At 43.3% G+C, this 16,267-nt stretch overlaps 1 protein-coding gene across 3 annotated transcripts in view; it reads left to right on the top strand.

The window, feature by feature from the left end:
• The window catches only part of TIGAR (TP53 induced glycolysis regulatory phosphatase), a 109,669-nt gene that overhangs the window by 26,497 nt on the left and 66,905 nt on the right, over positions 1-16,267 (top strand). For all 3 annotated transcript variants that reach the window (XM_044418019.1, XM_044418017.1, XM_044418018.1), the window contains one exon: positions 3,698-3,808. In XM_044418019.1, the coding sequence (XP_044273954.1) occupies positions 3,698-3,808 (111 nt within the window). The remainder of the gene's footprint in view (positions 1-3,697; positions 3,809-16,267) is intronic.

Raw genomic sequence — 16,267 nt, 5'->3', positions numbered from 1 at the left:
TCCCTCCCCCAAGTTATCCTTCGAATCTGTTCTGTCAGGGCATCGTCCAGGGTCTCAATTTGACTTAGAGGGTGATAACATACCCCCACTGTCAGGTCCCTCCCCCTGTCCAGAGGGAGGCTGCTCCAGGGTGGCCTGGGAAGCTCTCTCGGCTCTCAGGCTCCTCACTTCCTCCTCTAGGAGGGACACCAGCTTGCACTGAGGGCAAGTGTATCCCTGCCTCTGCTGAGGGAGAAGGGCAAACATGACACAGCTGTCACAGCAGACAGCAACACACGTGATTCCCGCCATGGCCATCTCTTGGCCTGACATAGGGCACCCCTTGCAGGATCTGCCTTCTCCCCCTGCCTTGTTTATTTTGCACTACCCTTTCCTGACTTTACATGTCTAGTTCTTCCAGACCAAGAAGAAGAAGACTGAGAATTTTGAAAAAAAGAAAATATTAAAAATTTACAAAGTCCCAGAGGAAGAGAGTCCCTGAGCAGCCCGGGCCACAGCTAAGGGACGCAGACACTGGGACGATGCCTTTCTTGTGTCACCCTTAGTGCATTACCTGTTGGCACTGTGCCAATGGCTGCACAGGGCCTCAAATAGTCCTCACTGCCAGCTGGCAGCTCGCCCTGCCCACTACGCGCCTCTCCCATGTGTGCTGGGCCTGCTAGGCCTCCCCTGCCCTGTAGCCCAGTGCTTACCTCCTTCCCAGAACCCTCATGGCTTGCGCACCCGCACCCTCCCCTGCTTCACTTGGCTGCCCGGCTCTGCTGCTGTTGCTAATCCCTCTCCAGGCCCAAGACTTGATAGAAAGATGAAGATTTTAAAAAGATGAAGAAAAATTAAAATCCAGAGGAAGGCAACAAAAATGATCCAGTGTTTGTAAACACTGCCCTGTGAGGAAAGACTGAGAGAACTGGGTATGTTCAGTCTCGAGAAGAGAAGTGAAGCGAAGCGAAGCTGAACAGGGACATGATATCAAAGCAAACACTTTTTAACTTAAGGGCAGGGTAATCACTAAGGCCGTAATCTTAATTCTGTAAGGTTGCAGTTTGTATGTGCTTGAGTTCTGGGCTTAGCTTGGGGAATTTTACTTCTTTTTTTTAGTCCTACATTCTTTCATTGACATCCCTCATTGACGTATAGAAGATGTTGGGCCATCTTCAACCAGTTCTTCTTCTGTCTCTGTTTAGACAATTCCTTAGTTAGCATCAGGTACGAAGCCCATTTGTACTATATCAGCTTTTTTCAGTCTAACTGTGATTTCAGTTTCAGTTCTTTCCATTTATGCAGAGATTTGTAAGAGAGATTTTTTAAAAAAAACTCCAGCACTACTGGATTTTTACTAGGTCTCTAAAGGTATGCTATACCTTCTCATTTTTCTTAAAGGAGGCAAAACAAATTATTACATCTCTTGCAAGGGCAGTTTCTTTAGGTTTAGTCCTGGGGGTTCTAGGTGCTATCGCAGAATCATCTACCAGTAATTCCAGTGTTACGAATGACTTAAACCAAATAACAGTACATTCTAGTTATTCTGGTACATTCCTATTTGGTGCCCTTTTTGATCATGTGTAAGTGGATGCTAGCCCATCTTATTCTTTCCTTGGCTTCTGCTAACTTTGCTTTAATTTCCCATTTCTCCCTTTGTCATTTTTTCAACCATTCATCTTGTAAAAGTGGCCAAAGCAGTTTCTGCTATTCTTTTTAATTTAGAGGTCAGTGTACCAATCTTGTTCTGCAAAGGGGTAATCAAATCCTGTGTATCTTTTAAGCCTGTTCTAAGGGAGGCAGATTGATTTTACATTTTCCATGGAAATTTTCAACTCACCAATATCTGTCACCATAATGGATTTTTTACCAGCTTTCCCTCCTCTTAATGCCACTTAAAATTAGCTTTAAAATATGCAGTTATGCTTGTAATTTTAGTATGAGGAAATAAAAGCAAATGAGTTCTAGGATTGAAAATTTGCTTTTCACTGGAGCTCACTTTACAGCCATCTTCTTGGTCATCTGGCCATATTCCCCGGTCTGCTAGGTTTTCTCAAAAGGCCCATTCACATATTGATGACCTTCTGTTAAATAGTGAGGGTTAATTCAACACCAAAACTGACAAGGCAAAGGATATGGTGCAGAAGGTAATGAATGCTTTCAGGCATGTGAGCATGGCCCAACAGTCCTTGTCATCCTAGTCCTTTGTTATGTGCCATCAAGTCATCTCCAGCTTATGGTGACCCTAAGGATGAATGCCCACGAAAATGTCCTGTCATTCACAGCCTTGCTCAGCAAGTCTAAACACAAACTGTGGCTTCCTTTATAAGGTTGTTCCATCTCATATTTGGTGTTTCTTCTGAAAATCCAAAAATTTCCCAATTTCACAGCAATTGGGGCATTGCTGCATTAGCTTTCTTCCCATCACTCTCTGCATCGGTTGAATTCTTAGTTGCTCACGCACCTATTAAGCACCGGCATTTTGCAAGTCCAATACAGAAAAATTTTACCAGTCACTATGTTTGTTCTTTTGTTTTGAGGGGCTGTGTAAAGGATTACTGGTCTTGTTTTACAGAAGTTTTCTTGTTTTTAAGTTGAGTTAGCAGGTTTCCATGTTTCAGTTCTGATCCAAGTCCATTCTACTTGAGCAATGGTTATTCTGCACACTGTTCCTTCAGATACACTTTCCTTTCATCTGTTTTGTGATAAGGTACTGAACCTCTGTCGGAGTGCCTGCTCCGACAATCGGCGCGAGAGAGTTCAGAGAGAGAAATAAAACACCGCAGACGAGAGATAAAGTTTCAAAGCATGCTCGGTTGAGTACTCCGGAGAACAAAGAAGTTCTTCTTTAGGAATTCTTCCTAAAATGTCCTCTTAAAGATGTCCTCCTAAAGATGTCCTCCTTCCTCACCACCGGCAGCCCCTTTTTATTATTTCACAGATTGTTACATTTGTACTTGCCTACACCAATCGCCATCGAGTTAATCAGCCAACTCCCTAATCATTGTGCGCAAGCGCAGGATTCAAAATGCTTACTGATTGCTTATGCGCAGGCGCAGGAAACAGGAAGCATACTTATTGCTATATATGGTCACAAGCCTTATATGGTTACACAGGTGAAGTACAATGCTATTGGCTGGGTAAGTTGCAATACTACTGGCTGAGCGTAGCGTGCCTAGCTACAGCATGAATGCGGCGAGGCAGGGATGAATTCCCACAAACCTCCTTTGATCAGTCACCTTTTTATTTGCCTGTGTGATGCACAGCAACCACAAAGGAGAAAGAGAGGTTGCTTACCTGTAACTGTAGTTCTTTTAGAGGTCATCAGTGCACACATACAGTCCACCCACCATCTTCATTTTGCTGCCTTTGGTTCTAAACCTGTATTTAGCAGTTGAATAGGAGATTAAAGAACAGGTAGGAGCATGTTCAGGGCATGTATATTGGGATGGTAGGGCCCGAACATTCCTGAATGGAGCTTGAACAGGCATGGAGTCCATATGTGTGAGTGGGCAGAAGATCACTTGAAGAACTAATGTTGCTGATATTTGAGCCAGCCAACTTTTGGCAAAGTCCATATGAATCGTATTTATAATATTAGTTTGCTAGGGCCATCTTTCTACATAGGGGGATGAATTAATGATCCTGTGATACCATGCACCACACTTTATATTTGATACGCATCATAGTCATTAAATATGCCACCATTTTCTTACAGAAATATGGAGTGGCAGAAGGGAAGCCTCTGAGTGATCTCAAGTTTATGGCTAAAGTTTCTGGAGAACAGTGCCCCTATTTTACACCTGCTGGAGGTGAAACATTAGATGAAGTAAGTATCATTTCTAATTTGCCTTTTGTTGTCCAGCCATGAAAAAACATTAGAAATTTGTTTGTTTGTTTGTTTGTTTTGTTTCATTAACAAGTCTAGCCTGTATTTTGCCTGGGCTATTACCTAACAAAAATGTGTTTTGCATTTTGTGATTGTGTTAGTTGAAGAAACCTCTAGCTCAGTGATGGTGAACCTTTTAGAGACCAAGTGCCCAAACTGCAACCCAAAACCCACTTACTTATCACAAAGTGCCAACACTGCAATAAAACCTGAATACTGAGGTTTTAGTTTAGAAAAAACAACTCACAGCCAGTCCAAGCAAATATATATATATCCTTGGCAGCGCACTGACCGGCCATGCAAAAGCTTGGATGAGTCGTGGCTAATGAGTTGTGGCTCGTGATGTCATCACCTGGCGCCACTACTTCTTTCCGAGCATGCACATGGCCCCCATGTGCTCTGTTATCCAATGCTCGGCTGCTGGGTGATGCTGGGGTGACTTGGCTCACATGCCGACAGAGAGGGCTCCGCGTGCCTGCTGCAGCACATGTGCCATAGGTTCACCACCAGTGCTCTAGCTAAATGATGATATCACTGTTGCCACTGGATCCCCTGTTGTCATTGGCTGAGCTGGTTTGATTCCAAGGGACAGTAAGGCAGGCCGAAGGACCTAAGAGAAGAGGGATTGAAAAAGCAGGTGCCTAGGAATGGAAAGAAATAAGACAGCAGAAGGAGATTCGCCTGGTGCACTCTTTATACTCGTTTTGGCGCCAGGCAAAGACCCACTTTTTAAAAAACATTTTAATATCTGATGCCATGAACCTTTATTTGTATTTTATCTGTATTTTAATTGATGTTGTTTATGGATTTTAGGGGGTTTTAGTTGTATAATCAGTTTTTATAATGGTTTTTAATTGGATTGTGAACCACGTAGAGATGCTATGGCGCAATTGGCAATACAAATGTTTTAAATAAATAAAACCAGAAGAGAAAATCCGAAAGGAGTGAAACTGAAGAAGAGATTGGTAGATTGGTCTGTGAATGGTCAGAAGTGTAGCAGTGAAGAAAATACCATTACCATGGTATTTTCCATTCTGAAATACAACCATGAAAAGTGTTGGTTGTAGGCTTCTAGTCAATGGAGGCTGCTGCCCATTATTTCTGGTGGGGCTAATAGTAAGCAAAGTCAGAAGGGTCACAGTAATAAGAGAAAACTAGTTCATTCTTTCCTCTCATCCTTCCTCTTCACTTGCAAAGACCCTATGGGCACTTTAAGGAAGCACTGCAATTACATGACATTTAACGATTTTGTACCTTCTGTTGGTGCTAGAAGAAAACACTTCTTGCAGTCCTTTCATTCTTCAGTTTGGTACATTACTGCTTAAAAGTGTTTTTCTCCAAAATGTTTACAAGTGTAAATTTCCAGCAAGACTTAACTTTGAATAAAGGTGTTCTGATGAACAAAGCAAAGGGCATGGGGAAAGCAATCTTATAAAATATGTAGCAGCAACTCACAGTACAGATAATAAAATAAGGAAACTTTTGAGATCAAGCCTGCTAAGAAGGGAGTTGGAAGGGAGAGATTCACCTCTCATACAGCAACACACAAAACCTTCCACAGCAGCTACCCACTGAACAGAAAAGGAGAATTAAGAAGGGAAATGATTTTTAAAATTAGGAAATAAACTTGTAAAAGAAATGGCAAGTGTTTGGTACCTTCTAAGGTAGTTTGTAAAATAAAAACATTTGGGGGGGATAAGCATTGGATGCTGTGCATATATTCTGCATTTGCTCACATTACTCCAATCTGCCAATCTGAAAGGGAAAAAATAAATTAGCTGTTTCCTATCGTCGGACACCAATTGTAACACAAAGAAACACAAGTAAAATGAAGTGACATTATATCAGCCTACTGGCTGGATGCTGCTTCCTTCCACTGTATGGATTCCATTCCATTTTTTTTTCTCTCTCTCTCTCACACACACACACACACACACACACTCACGTAATCTCAATATATTAATAATACGGAGGAGCCAAGGCTCAGTGCTCACTTGTGTGTCCACCGTGTTTTCTTCTCCCATGGACTGGGCTCAGTCCATTGAGGTGTTTTCTGCAAGTGCGTGATCTATATCTATATATCATCTATATCTATCTTCTACCTCAGATGAGCTTAAATACGCAGTAAACAATATATTAAGCACTGCAAATACAAAATGCAGCATATGGTACAAATAATAAATAAAAGTAACAAATAATGCAACTTCTAATTTACATTTATTTTTAAATTTATAGGCCACTGAATAACCTGACAGGGCTCTCTGTGGCAAACAACATGATGTAAGACATTACAATTCCTAGTGGGGGGAACCCAATTGCTGGTAGCAGAATGAGATTTTATGTGCAAGTTGTTAACATTAGGCCTCAAAATACCTACGGAAATGGGCAATTTTTGCCTTGGACAGAAACGAAAGTTATGATGGCACCTGGCAAACGTCTCTGGGAAGCACATTCCAGAGGTGGGGGGCAGCCACCAAAAAGGCCCATCTTCTAATCTCCATCTCTTTTACTTCCTTAAGGGATGGCTCTTTCAGAAGGAACTCATGCCCTGATCTCAATGGGTGGGTAGGTATATATGGGAAAAGCTAACCCTTCAAGTAACCAGGTCCCAAGCAAGTGTTACCCGGTTGGGAAAAGACGGCCCTTCAAGTAATAAGATCCCAAGCCATTTAGGGCTTTCTTTGCTATAAAAAGCATTTTAAACTGGGCCTGGGTTTCAACAGGTAGCTAGTTTAATTTATATAGAATAGGTGTTATATGGGTTCATGAACTGATACTTGACACCAAACATGAAGCCCTGTTTTGGACAAGTAGAAGTCCCAGGCCTTCAAAGGAAGCCCTATGTAGAGTTGTTGTTGTTGTTATTAGTTGCAAAGTCGCGTCCAACCCATCGCAACCCCATGGACAACATTCCTCCAGGCCAGGGGTCCTCAAACTTTTTCAATAGGGGGCTAGTTGAAAGGCGGCGGCAACCTGCGCAGGCCGGTGAGGAGGGGGTACCTGGGTGCGTGGGCCGGTAAGGCGGCATTGAGCATGTGAGAGGTGGCAGTCCCCATCTGCAGTGATCTTGGAGACCAGGAAAATAAAATCTGTCACTACCCCCATTTCTTCCCCATCTATTTGCCAGGAAGTGATAGCACCGGATGCCATGATTTTAGTTTCTTAATGTTGAGTTTCAAGCCAACTTTAGTGCTCTTCTTTTTCACCTGCATCAAGAGGCTTTTTATTTCCTCTTCACTTATTATCTGCATATCTGAAGTTGTTGATATGTCTCCCAGCAATCTTAATTCCAACTTGTGATTCATCTAGCCCCGCCTTTCTTATGATGTGCTATGCATATAAGTTAAATAGGCAGGGCAACAGTATACAGCCTTGCTGAACTCCTTTCTCAATTTTGAACTAATTGGTGGTTCCATGTCCAGGTCTCACTGTTGCTTCTTGACTCACATAGAGGTTTCTCAAGAGACAAATAAAATGGTCTGGCACTTGCCACAATTTGTTGTGATCCACACAATCAAAGGCTTTAGCATAGTCCATGAAGCAGAAGTAGATGTTTTTCTGGAACTCCCTAGCTTTCTCCATGATCCAGCGTATGTTGGCAAATTTATCTTAGTTCCTCTGCCTCTTCGAAACCCTGCCTGTACTTCTGGTAGTTCTCAGTCCACATACTGCTGGTGCCTAGCTTGTAGGATTTTGAGCATAACTTTGCCAGCATGTGAAATGAGTGCAATGGTGTGGTAGTTTGAACATTCTTTGGCATTGCCCTTCATTGGAATAGGAATGGAAACTGACCTTTTCCAATCCTGTGGGCACTGTTGAGTTTTCCAAATTTGCTGGCATATTGAGTATAGCACTTTTACTGCATCGTCTTTTAGGATTTTGACTAGCTCAGCTGGAATACTGTCTCCTCCACTAGCTTTGTTGTTGCTCAGACTTCCTAAGGCCCATTTGACTTCACATTCCAGGATGTCTGCCTCGAGGTCAGTGACCACCCCATCGTGGTTATCAGGGATGTTAAGCTCTTTCTTGTATAGTTCTTCTGTACAATCTTGCCACCTCTTCTTAGTCTCTTCTGCCTCTGTTAGGCCCCTGCCATTTTGGTCCTTTATTATGCCCACCTTTTCATGAAATGTTCCCTTCATATCTCCAGTTTTCTTGAAGAGATCTCTGGTCCTCCCTGGTCTATTGTTTTCTTCTATTTCTTTGCACTGTTCATTTAAGAAGGCATTCTTATCTCTTCAAGCTATTCTCTGGAATTCTGCATTCAGTTGGGTGTATCTTTCTCTTTCTCCCTTGCCTTTCGCTTCCCTTCTTTCCTCAGCTATTTGTAAAGCTTCCTCAGACAGCCATTTTGCTTTCTTGCATTTCTTTTTCTTTGGGATGGTTTTACTTGCTGCCTCTTGTACAGTGTTGCAAACCTCCATCCATAGCTCATCAGGCATTCTATCAGATCTAATTCCTTAAATCTATTTGTTTCCTCTACTGTATATTCCTCAAGAATATGATTTAGGCCATACCTGAGTGGCCTAGTGCTTTTCCCTACCTTCTTAAATTTAAGCCGCAATTTTGCAACAAGAAGCTCATGATCTGAGCCACAGTCAGCTCCTGGTCTTGTTTTTACCGACTGTTATAGAGCTTCTCCATCTTTGGCTGCAGAGCACATAGTCAATCTGATTTCTGTGTTGACCATCTGGTGATGTCCATGTGTAGAGTCATCTCTCAGGTTGTTGGAAAAGAGTGTTTGCTATGACCAGCATGTTCTCTTTACAGAATTCTACTGTGTCCTGCTTCATTTTGTACTCCAAGGCCAAACTTGCCAGTTATTCCTACTTTAACATTTCAATCCCCCATGATGATGAGGACATCGTTTTTTGGTGTTATTTCTAGAAGGTGTTGTAGGTCTTCGTAGAACTGGTTAACTTCAGCCTCTTCAGCATCAGTGGTTGGGGCATAGACTTGGACTACTATGATTTTGAAGGGTTTGCCTTGGATTTGAACTGAGATTTTTATCTTATTTTATTTATTTTTCAATTTATATCCTGCCTTTTTCCTACAAAGGGCTCAAGGCAGCTTACATTTCCTCCTCCATCTTATCCCCACAACAACAACCCTGTGAGGGTAGGTTGGGCTGAGAGTCTGTGACTGGCCCAAAGTCACCCAGTTGGCTCCATGGCTGAGTGGGGACTAGAACCCAGATCGCCTGAGTCCCAGTCCCATGCTCTTAACCACTACACCACACAGATTGTATCCCAGTATTGCTTTTCCTACTCTTTTATTGACTATAAAGTCTACTTCATTTCTTCTGAGGGATTCTTGCCCACAGTAGTGTACCTGATGGTCATCTGAATTAAGTTCACTCATTCCTGTTCATTTTAGTTCACTGATTCTTAAGATGTTGATGTTCAGTCTTGTCATCTCTTGTTTGATCACGTCCAGCTTGCCTTGATTCTTACATTCCAGGTTCCTATGGAATATACATCTTTACAGCTTCAGAGTTTCCTTTCACCACCAGATACATCCACAACTGAGTGTCCTTTCAGCTTTGATCCAGTCGCTTCATTCTTTCTGGCGCTACTAGTACTAGGCCTCTGCTCTTTCCCAGTAGCACATTGGACACCTTCCGACCTGAGGGGCTCATCTTCTGGCATCATATCTTTTTGCCTTTTGGTACTGTCCATGGGGTATTCATGGCAAAGATACTGGAGTGGGTTGCCATTTCCTTCTCCAGTGGATAAGCTTTTGTCAGCGCTCTCTGTCCCTGTCCATCTTGGGTGGCCCTGCACGGCATACCTCATAGCTTCATTGAGCTACACAAGCCCCTTCGCCACTGCAAGGCAGTGATCCATGAAGTGGCTATGTAGAGTCCATTACAGTAATCCAGACAGATTTACCAGTGCAGGAGTAATTGTGGTCAGGCTCTGTCTAACCAGTCAAGGCTGTAGTTGTTGAATTCACCGCAGCTGAAAAAAGGGACTCCTGGCTGCTGAGTCCATCTGGGACTCCAGTAATAGTTTTGGGTCTGGGAATACTCCCAGCTGCAGTCCCTGTCCTTTAGGGGAAGTGTAACCCCATCCCAGATAGGACAGTGGCCACCTAACATGTCAGATAGCTTGTCAAGCAACTTCTGTCTTGTCTGGATTGAATTTCAGTTTATTGGCCCTCATCCACACCATTACCAGACTCAGACACTAGTTCAGCATGGTGACCACTTCACCTGGGTTCACTGTAAATGACAGGTAGAGCTGAGTATCATCAGCATATTGCTGGCACCTCAACCCAAACCTCCTGATGATCTCTCCCATTGGTTTCACATAGATGTTGAAAAGCATGGAAGTCTAGAGCTCTGTGGAACCTCAGGGCAGGGCAACTATCTCCAGGCACTACCTGCTGCACACAGCCAGAAAGGATCAGAACCAATGCAAGGCAGTGCCTCCAATTCCCAGCCAATCTGTCCAGAAGGACACGATGGTCAATGGCATCGGAAGCTGCTGACAGGTCTAGAAGAATCAACAGGGTCATACTCCCCCTGTCATACAAGGCAACCAAGGCAGTCTCTGTCCTGAACCCTGGCCTGAAGCCTGATTTAAATGGGTTCAGATAATCTGCTCCCTCCAAGACTGCCTGGATCTGTTTGGCCTCCACTCACTTAAATATCTTGCTCAAAAAGGGAACATCCTCTACTGGTCGGTAGTTGGCAACTCTTCCTGGATCCAGGTTCAGCTTTTTAAAGAGTGGTCTTATCACAGCCTACTTTAAGGAGGCTGGGATAACCCCTTCTCTCAAGGAGGCATTAACAGCCACCTGAACCCAAGAGCGAAACCTCTCCTTAGATTTTCCCAAGATCCATGCTGGATAAGGATCAAATGGGAATGTGGTAGGACAAACAGAGTCAAGGACCTTTTCCACATAATTGTACCACAGTACCTGAAACTCATTTAGTAAAATAAGACTAGAGGATGGTGCTCTGGACACATCCCTAGATGGAAGAGAAGCAACTGTGGAGTCCAACTCACAGTGGATCTGAGCATTTTTTTTTCTGTCTCCATTCTGTGAGGGATTCTGATTGTTTCCAATGCTTAGCTATTATGAGCTTGACTGTTATCAGTACATTCCACACTAACTCACAATGTTCCATTTTGACTGCTTCTTTTAAATACCCTAATAACATCATAATTGGATTACCTGGAATAGGATCACCAATAATTACCTGATCTTCCACACCAGCTCCCAGAATGACCATATACTTGAACAGTTTCCTTAGGATCAAATATCCCCATAAATTAATTTATAATCCTTTACCACATTTGGTTGGTGGAGAGTAACCCTTAATCTAGTTATGACACAATAACACTGTAATGGTAAGAGCTCACCTCTTATAATGCAAGAGATTGAAGACTATACTTTCAACATTTGAATGACCTACAGAAGCCACTCTCAGATGGACTTACGATGGATGTGAAATCTTGTTGCTCCATGAGTGCAAATATTTATCACTTGACCGCTTATAGCCTAAAAGTTAATGCAACCTCATTTTAAAATAATTGCCTATTATCTTTATTTTATCTAACAGCACACCATAAATAAATGCTAGAAGCCCTGCAGAGGTTTTCCGTGAATGTAATTGCTTTTCTAACATGGTCTGTTTTTAATATGTTACTCCTCAAATATGGTACTATATAATTTCTGTTGTATCACCTGCAACCAAAAAAATAGTTTCTGATTCAGTCTCTGAATCTCTGTTATGGACCTTTTAAAATCTTCAAAAATCTAATGTTTTAGTTTATTATTTTTTTCCTTCTCTAATGGATTTTTTCTTTGCTTTGTATTACAGAATAAAATATATTTAATAAGTGTACAATTCCATACATCATCCTGAGAATGGATAATGTTCACATCCTTTTAAATTGTAACTTATCCCTGTAGATTAAAATCTTCCAAAAAATAACTGAACTCAGTGGAGAAATAGTATACTAGCTAGTTATTAGTAATTTTCTTCATGAACTTCCCTGTGGGAATATCTACACTGCTTTGTATTATCTTAAGTCTTGCCATGATTGAATTTTTAAAATTTAATATTGATTCGTGACATAATTAAGTGTTTAGAATGTATAATTCTTTTACCTTATACTTCTTTCTGTTGTTATTGTTATGTGCCATAAAGTCATCTCTGACTTATAGTGATCCTATGAATGAAAGCCCTTTGCAGTATCCTGTTCTTCATAGCCTTGCTCTGCTCTTGTTAACTCAAGGCTGTGGTTTCCTTTATGGAGTTGATCCATCTCATATCTGGACTTCCTTTTCTCTAGTAAATATTAACTTCTCATAACATGAGAATCCTAACCCTTGTCCTTTTGCTTTTAGGAAATCATTCTCTTTCTATGTATTTTGCCCTAATAGTAGCATCATGATACAGGTTACACATCAGAACAATCAAGTGCTGAGGCAGGACCACCCATAACTTATTTTTATTTACAAGCTGTCTGTCCAGGATTTAGTTCATTCCAGATAAATGAATTCATGCAAAGTTTATATTTAATCCATTTGGGAACTGCTTCCATTATGAAAAGGATCCTTGGCAGTAGACTGGGCCTCCAACTGTTCTCTGCAACTTTCTACAGGGGTTTAGGGCATTGCATGTGGATGATCAGGACTCTTGGTACTGATATGACACCAGGCCTCGGTACTGAAAATGCTGATACTGAGATGATGACACTGTGGCACTGATGCTGAGATGAAACATTTACACTGCACCACCACAAGGTGGCCTTGATACTGAGTCGACACCAAGTGCTGACATCTTTGGCATCAAGGTGTTGTAGATCAAGGATATAATTTCCCTCATCATGTCTCAGATACGGAATTGATTGTGTCACAGGCTCCTCACTGCAGCCTTTCCATCTCATCACTGGATGTGGTTGTGGTGTCATAGGACCTGGCATGTGCTTCAGAAGTGATGGGTCATAGAAACAGAGTGAGTCCTTTGGCTGGCCACCTCCCTCAGGCTTGAGACAGAACAGTCCAAGACCAAGTCACCAATCTTGTATTTGATGCCCTGCGTATGGAGGACTCAGCAATGGTGACCATACCGTTCTTCCCCGTCCTGTTACAAACTGTCTGAAAGTCATGGAAGACTCCCTCTGCTGCACAAACCTCATCAAAAAGGCTGGAAACTACATACTGAGTGTTGGAAAAGGTTGAATACCTGCCTGCAGTCTACAGGGACCTGGTGGCATGTCCTACCTAGAGGAGGATTCCTCAGACAAAGAAAGCCAGGGCAGTGGGCCTCTGTCACAGTCAGACACGGGGGTGTATGACTGCAGATGACTGCCCTCCATTAGCAGAAAAGGAGCCAGGATCCTTAGGAACACCCCCTGTGTTTTCCCAAGAGCAGGAGCCAGAGGGAATCCACCCTGTTGAAAGGAGGAGGAGTGAATGGCTTGGGCTTCAATAGAAATCCAAACACTCTGAAAGGTGAGTTGCCCATGAAATAGTACACTGACTTAATTAGCTGGCTGTGCTGAGTTACAGCTGGCTATAAATCAGTTCAGGCAGAGCTGTTCTGTGTTGTAAACAAGAGGCATTATCTGTGTTCCTGGACTTTGTTGACGTTAGCTGGTATCTTGATTACTGGCCTATTCATTGGACATTCTTTTGGACACCCCCACCTGACCTGGAGCTTTGCACATGCACTAACCATACGACCTTGACTCCTGGACTGAAAGTGAGAATTCTTGACAAGGTAACACAGAGACTGGGCAGGACACCTGGCCCAAATGTTCCAGACAAAGGCCTCCAGGCTTGCCTACCAGCAGTTCACTGTGGCCAGGCACCATCTTGACGGGGACACAAGACCATGATCAATGCCATGGCCATCTGCTGACACAACTGGCTCTGCAGGACTTTCCACAACTGAGCCCTGAGGGACTCTGCTCATTCTGATGACTCTCCACTGATAGTTACCCTCTGCTTGTGGTCTGTCAACCATGTCCTAATCAATTGGACAGTGCATTGATCTATCCTGAAGCTCATCAGTTTCTCAACCAGGAAATCATGTGGGACATTGTCAAAGGTTCTGCAGAAATCCAGGTAAATCACAGTGATTACACCCCCACCCCCCGCAGCCACCCCGAGACCTTGTTGTAGAACTCCACAAGGTTTGTGTGGCAGGACCTGTTTTTGTGGAAGCCATGTTATGTGACTGCCAACCTCCTTTCCTTATCCAGGGTTTCTAGAACTTTCCCTATTATGAGCTTTTCCATTTTCTTTCCCAGAATAGACATAAGACTCACTGGCCTGTAATTTCCCAGCTACCCTTTATCAATACTGGGATCACTGACAATCCTACTGAGCTTCTCCCATTTTCCATGAGGCCTCAAAAATTGAGGCCAATGGATATGAGAGTACCCTGCCAATTCCTGAAGTACCTTTGGGTGTAACCTGTCATGACTCAGTTCCTTCCTAATGTCCAGGGCCCTAGGCAGCAACTCGACTTCTAGGGGAGTGACTCTTATCTGTGCTCCCATAACCCCACTCTTATCTGGCCACCCAGGCACATCTCCCCCAGCTTGCTTTGGGGAGATTACAGTAGCAAAATAATCATTTAACATCTGTGCCTGTTCCCTTACATCAGGTACCAGGTGCTCTCCCTCTCTTTTAAGCAGCCCTACTGCCTGTCTCCCCTTCCTCTTACTATTTACATAAGAACAGAAGCCCTTTTTGTTGCCCTTAACATTCTTCACAAGTCTCAGCTCATAATCAGCTTTAGCCTTTGGAAAGAGTATTTCTGCATCAAGCTTCCTCCTCCTGTTATACCTTTTTGTGCACTTGCTCCAGTGTCCATTGCCTGTGGAGGTCCATTGCCTGCAAGCGGTGGCAAAGTCAGCCCATCACAATCTACATGCACATCTCTTCCTCAGTTCCTCTTCTCCTCTCCCTCTCCCTCTGCTTCCCCTGCTTCCCCTTTATATCTTCCTTCTGCTTACTACTCCGCCCAACCCAGCTGTCCCTTCACCGCTGACAATTCCGTATTTGTGAGCCAAAGTTTCCTCCTTTCACGCATTCAAGGCAACAGACTGCTTCTTTGCAAAAGTGTCAGATTTAGATAACCTGGGTTTTAGTCCCTGCTTTGCCATGGAGCCAACTGGGTGACTTTGGGCCAATCACAGACCCTGAGCCCAACCTACCTCACAGGGTTGTGGTTGTGGGGATACGATTGAGGGCAGCAGGAGGAGAATGATGTAAGCCATTTTGAGTTCATAAGAAAAAAGCAGGAGATAAATCTAATAAATAATAAAAGCTATTTACTCACTGTGTTTCGTCATTTGAGCATTCAGAAGCCGCAGACTATTTTCCTTGCAAAGTGTTCTTTATTGATCAAAAAGCACAAAGCACTCAGAATTAATCTTTAGGCATGCACAGAGCAGTTTGTTGAACCCAATCTACTATTCAACTCCAGTTCTCCTTATAAACATGCCTGGGCCCCATCTTTTTGGGAGGGGCCTTCTGTGAACTAGCATGCCTCCTTTCTGCATGCTGCTCTTCTAACTGGTCCATCGTGCTCTACTGACCCTATGTCAGGGTATCAAGAGCTGGGGCTGCTTGGTCTGTGTCTGAGACACTCCCCTGCTCCAAGTCCCCTCCCACCAGCTGTACATCTTAGTTATTTGCAAAGACTTCCTGCCCATCTGGGGAGTATGACCTTGAGATACATCTCTACTACTTTCATCTCAGAATCTCAGGATGGCCCACGTTCCCAGTCCCCCTCCTCTGCCTCTCCTCTTTCTTCTGATCTGTCTCTCTTCTTCTGGAGAGCAGCCAAGAGTCCTTGAAACTGTGCTCAAAGCACCCATCTTTCTTACTCCCAGCATCACCCAACAAATGCAACCCTAACAGAATGTATCTGTATGTATGCACAGTGGCTTGTTGAACCCTATCTAAACAACTTCTGGAAACCTTCCTTTTGAGTATGCCTTAGCCTGATCCCTTCTGAAGGGTCCATTTGGAAGCAAGCCTGCCTCCTTTCTATACGCTCATCTTCTAATTGGTATTCCTGTCCCTCCTGCGACCCCATGATGCTGTGTCATGGAGTCAAGAGTCATACCAGATTCATCTGACTCTACAAACTCCTCTCCCATGCCCCCACCCAACCCAACACTTGTGCATCTTGGCTGTTCTCAGGGCCTGTCTCAGAGAGTGGCTTTGAGATAAGTGGTGCTTTTATCACCTCAAAGTCTTGAACCCCACATTCCTAAGCTTCTTTTGCCTCTTCCAATTTGTCCTCTTCCTCAGAATCCAAATTGGCATGACTTGTGAGTGCGCAACAACTGCCACTCCCATTCCCAACAGCTGGCAAACTGGGTTACAAGTACCATTTCTTCTTTGTGTGAATGCACTGATGAC

Source organism: Varanus komodoensis, unplaced genomic scaffold (assembly GCF_004798865.1).
Source record: "Varanus komodoensis strain SLA01 unplaced genomic scaffold, ASM479886v1 scaffold9, whole genome shotgun sequence".
NCBI lineage: Eukaryota > Metazoa > Chordata > Lepidosauria > Squamata > Varanidae > Varanus > Varanus komodoensis.
The sequence above is the reverse complement of the archived record's forward strand: the minus strand, read 5'-3'. Positions and strand labels throughout refer to the sequence as shown.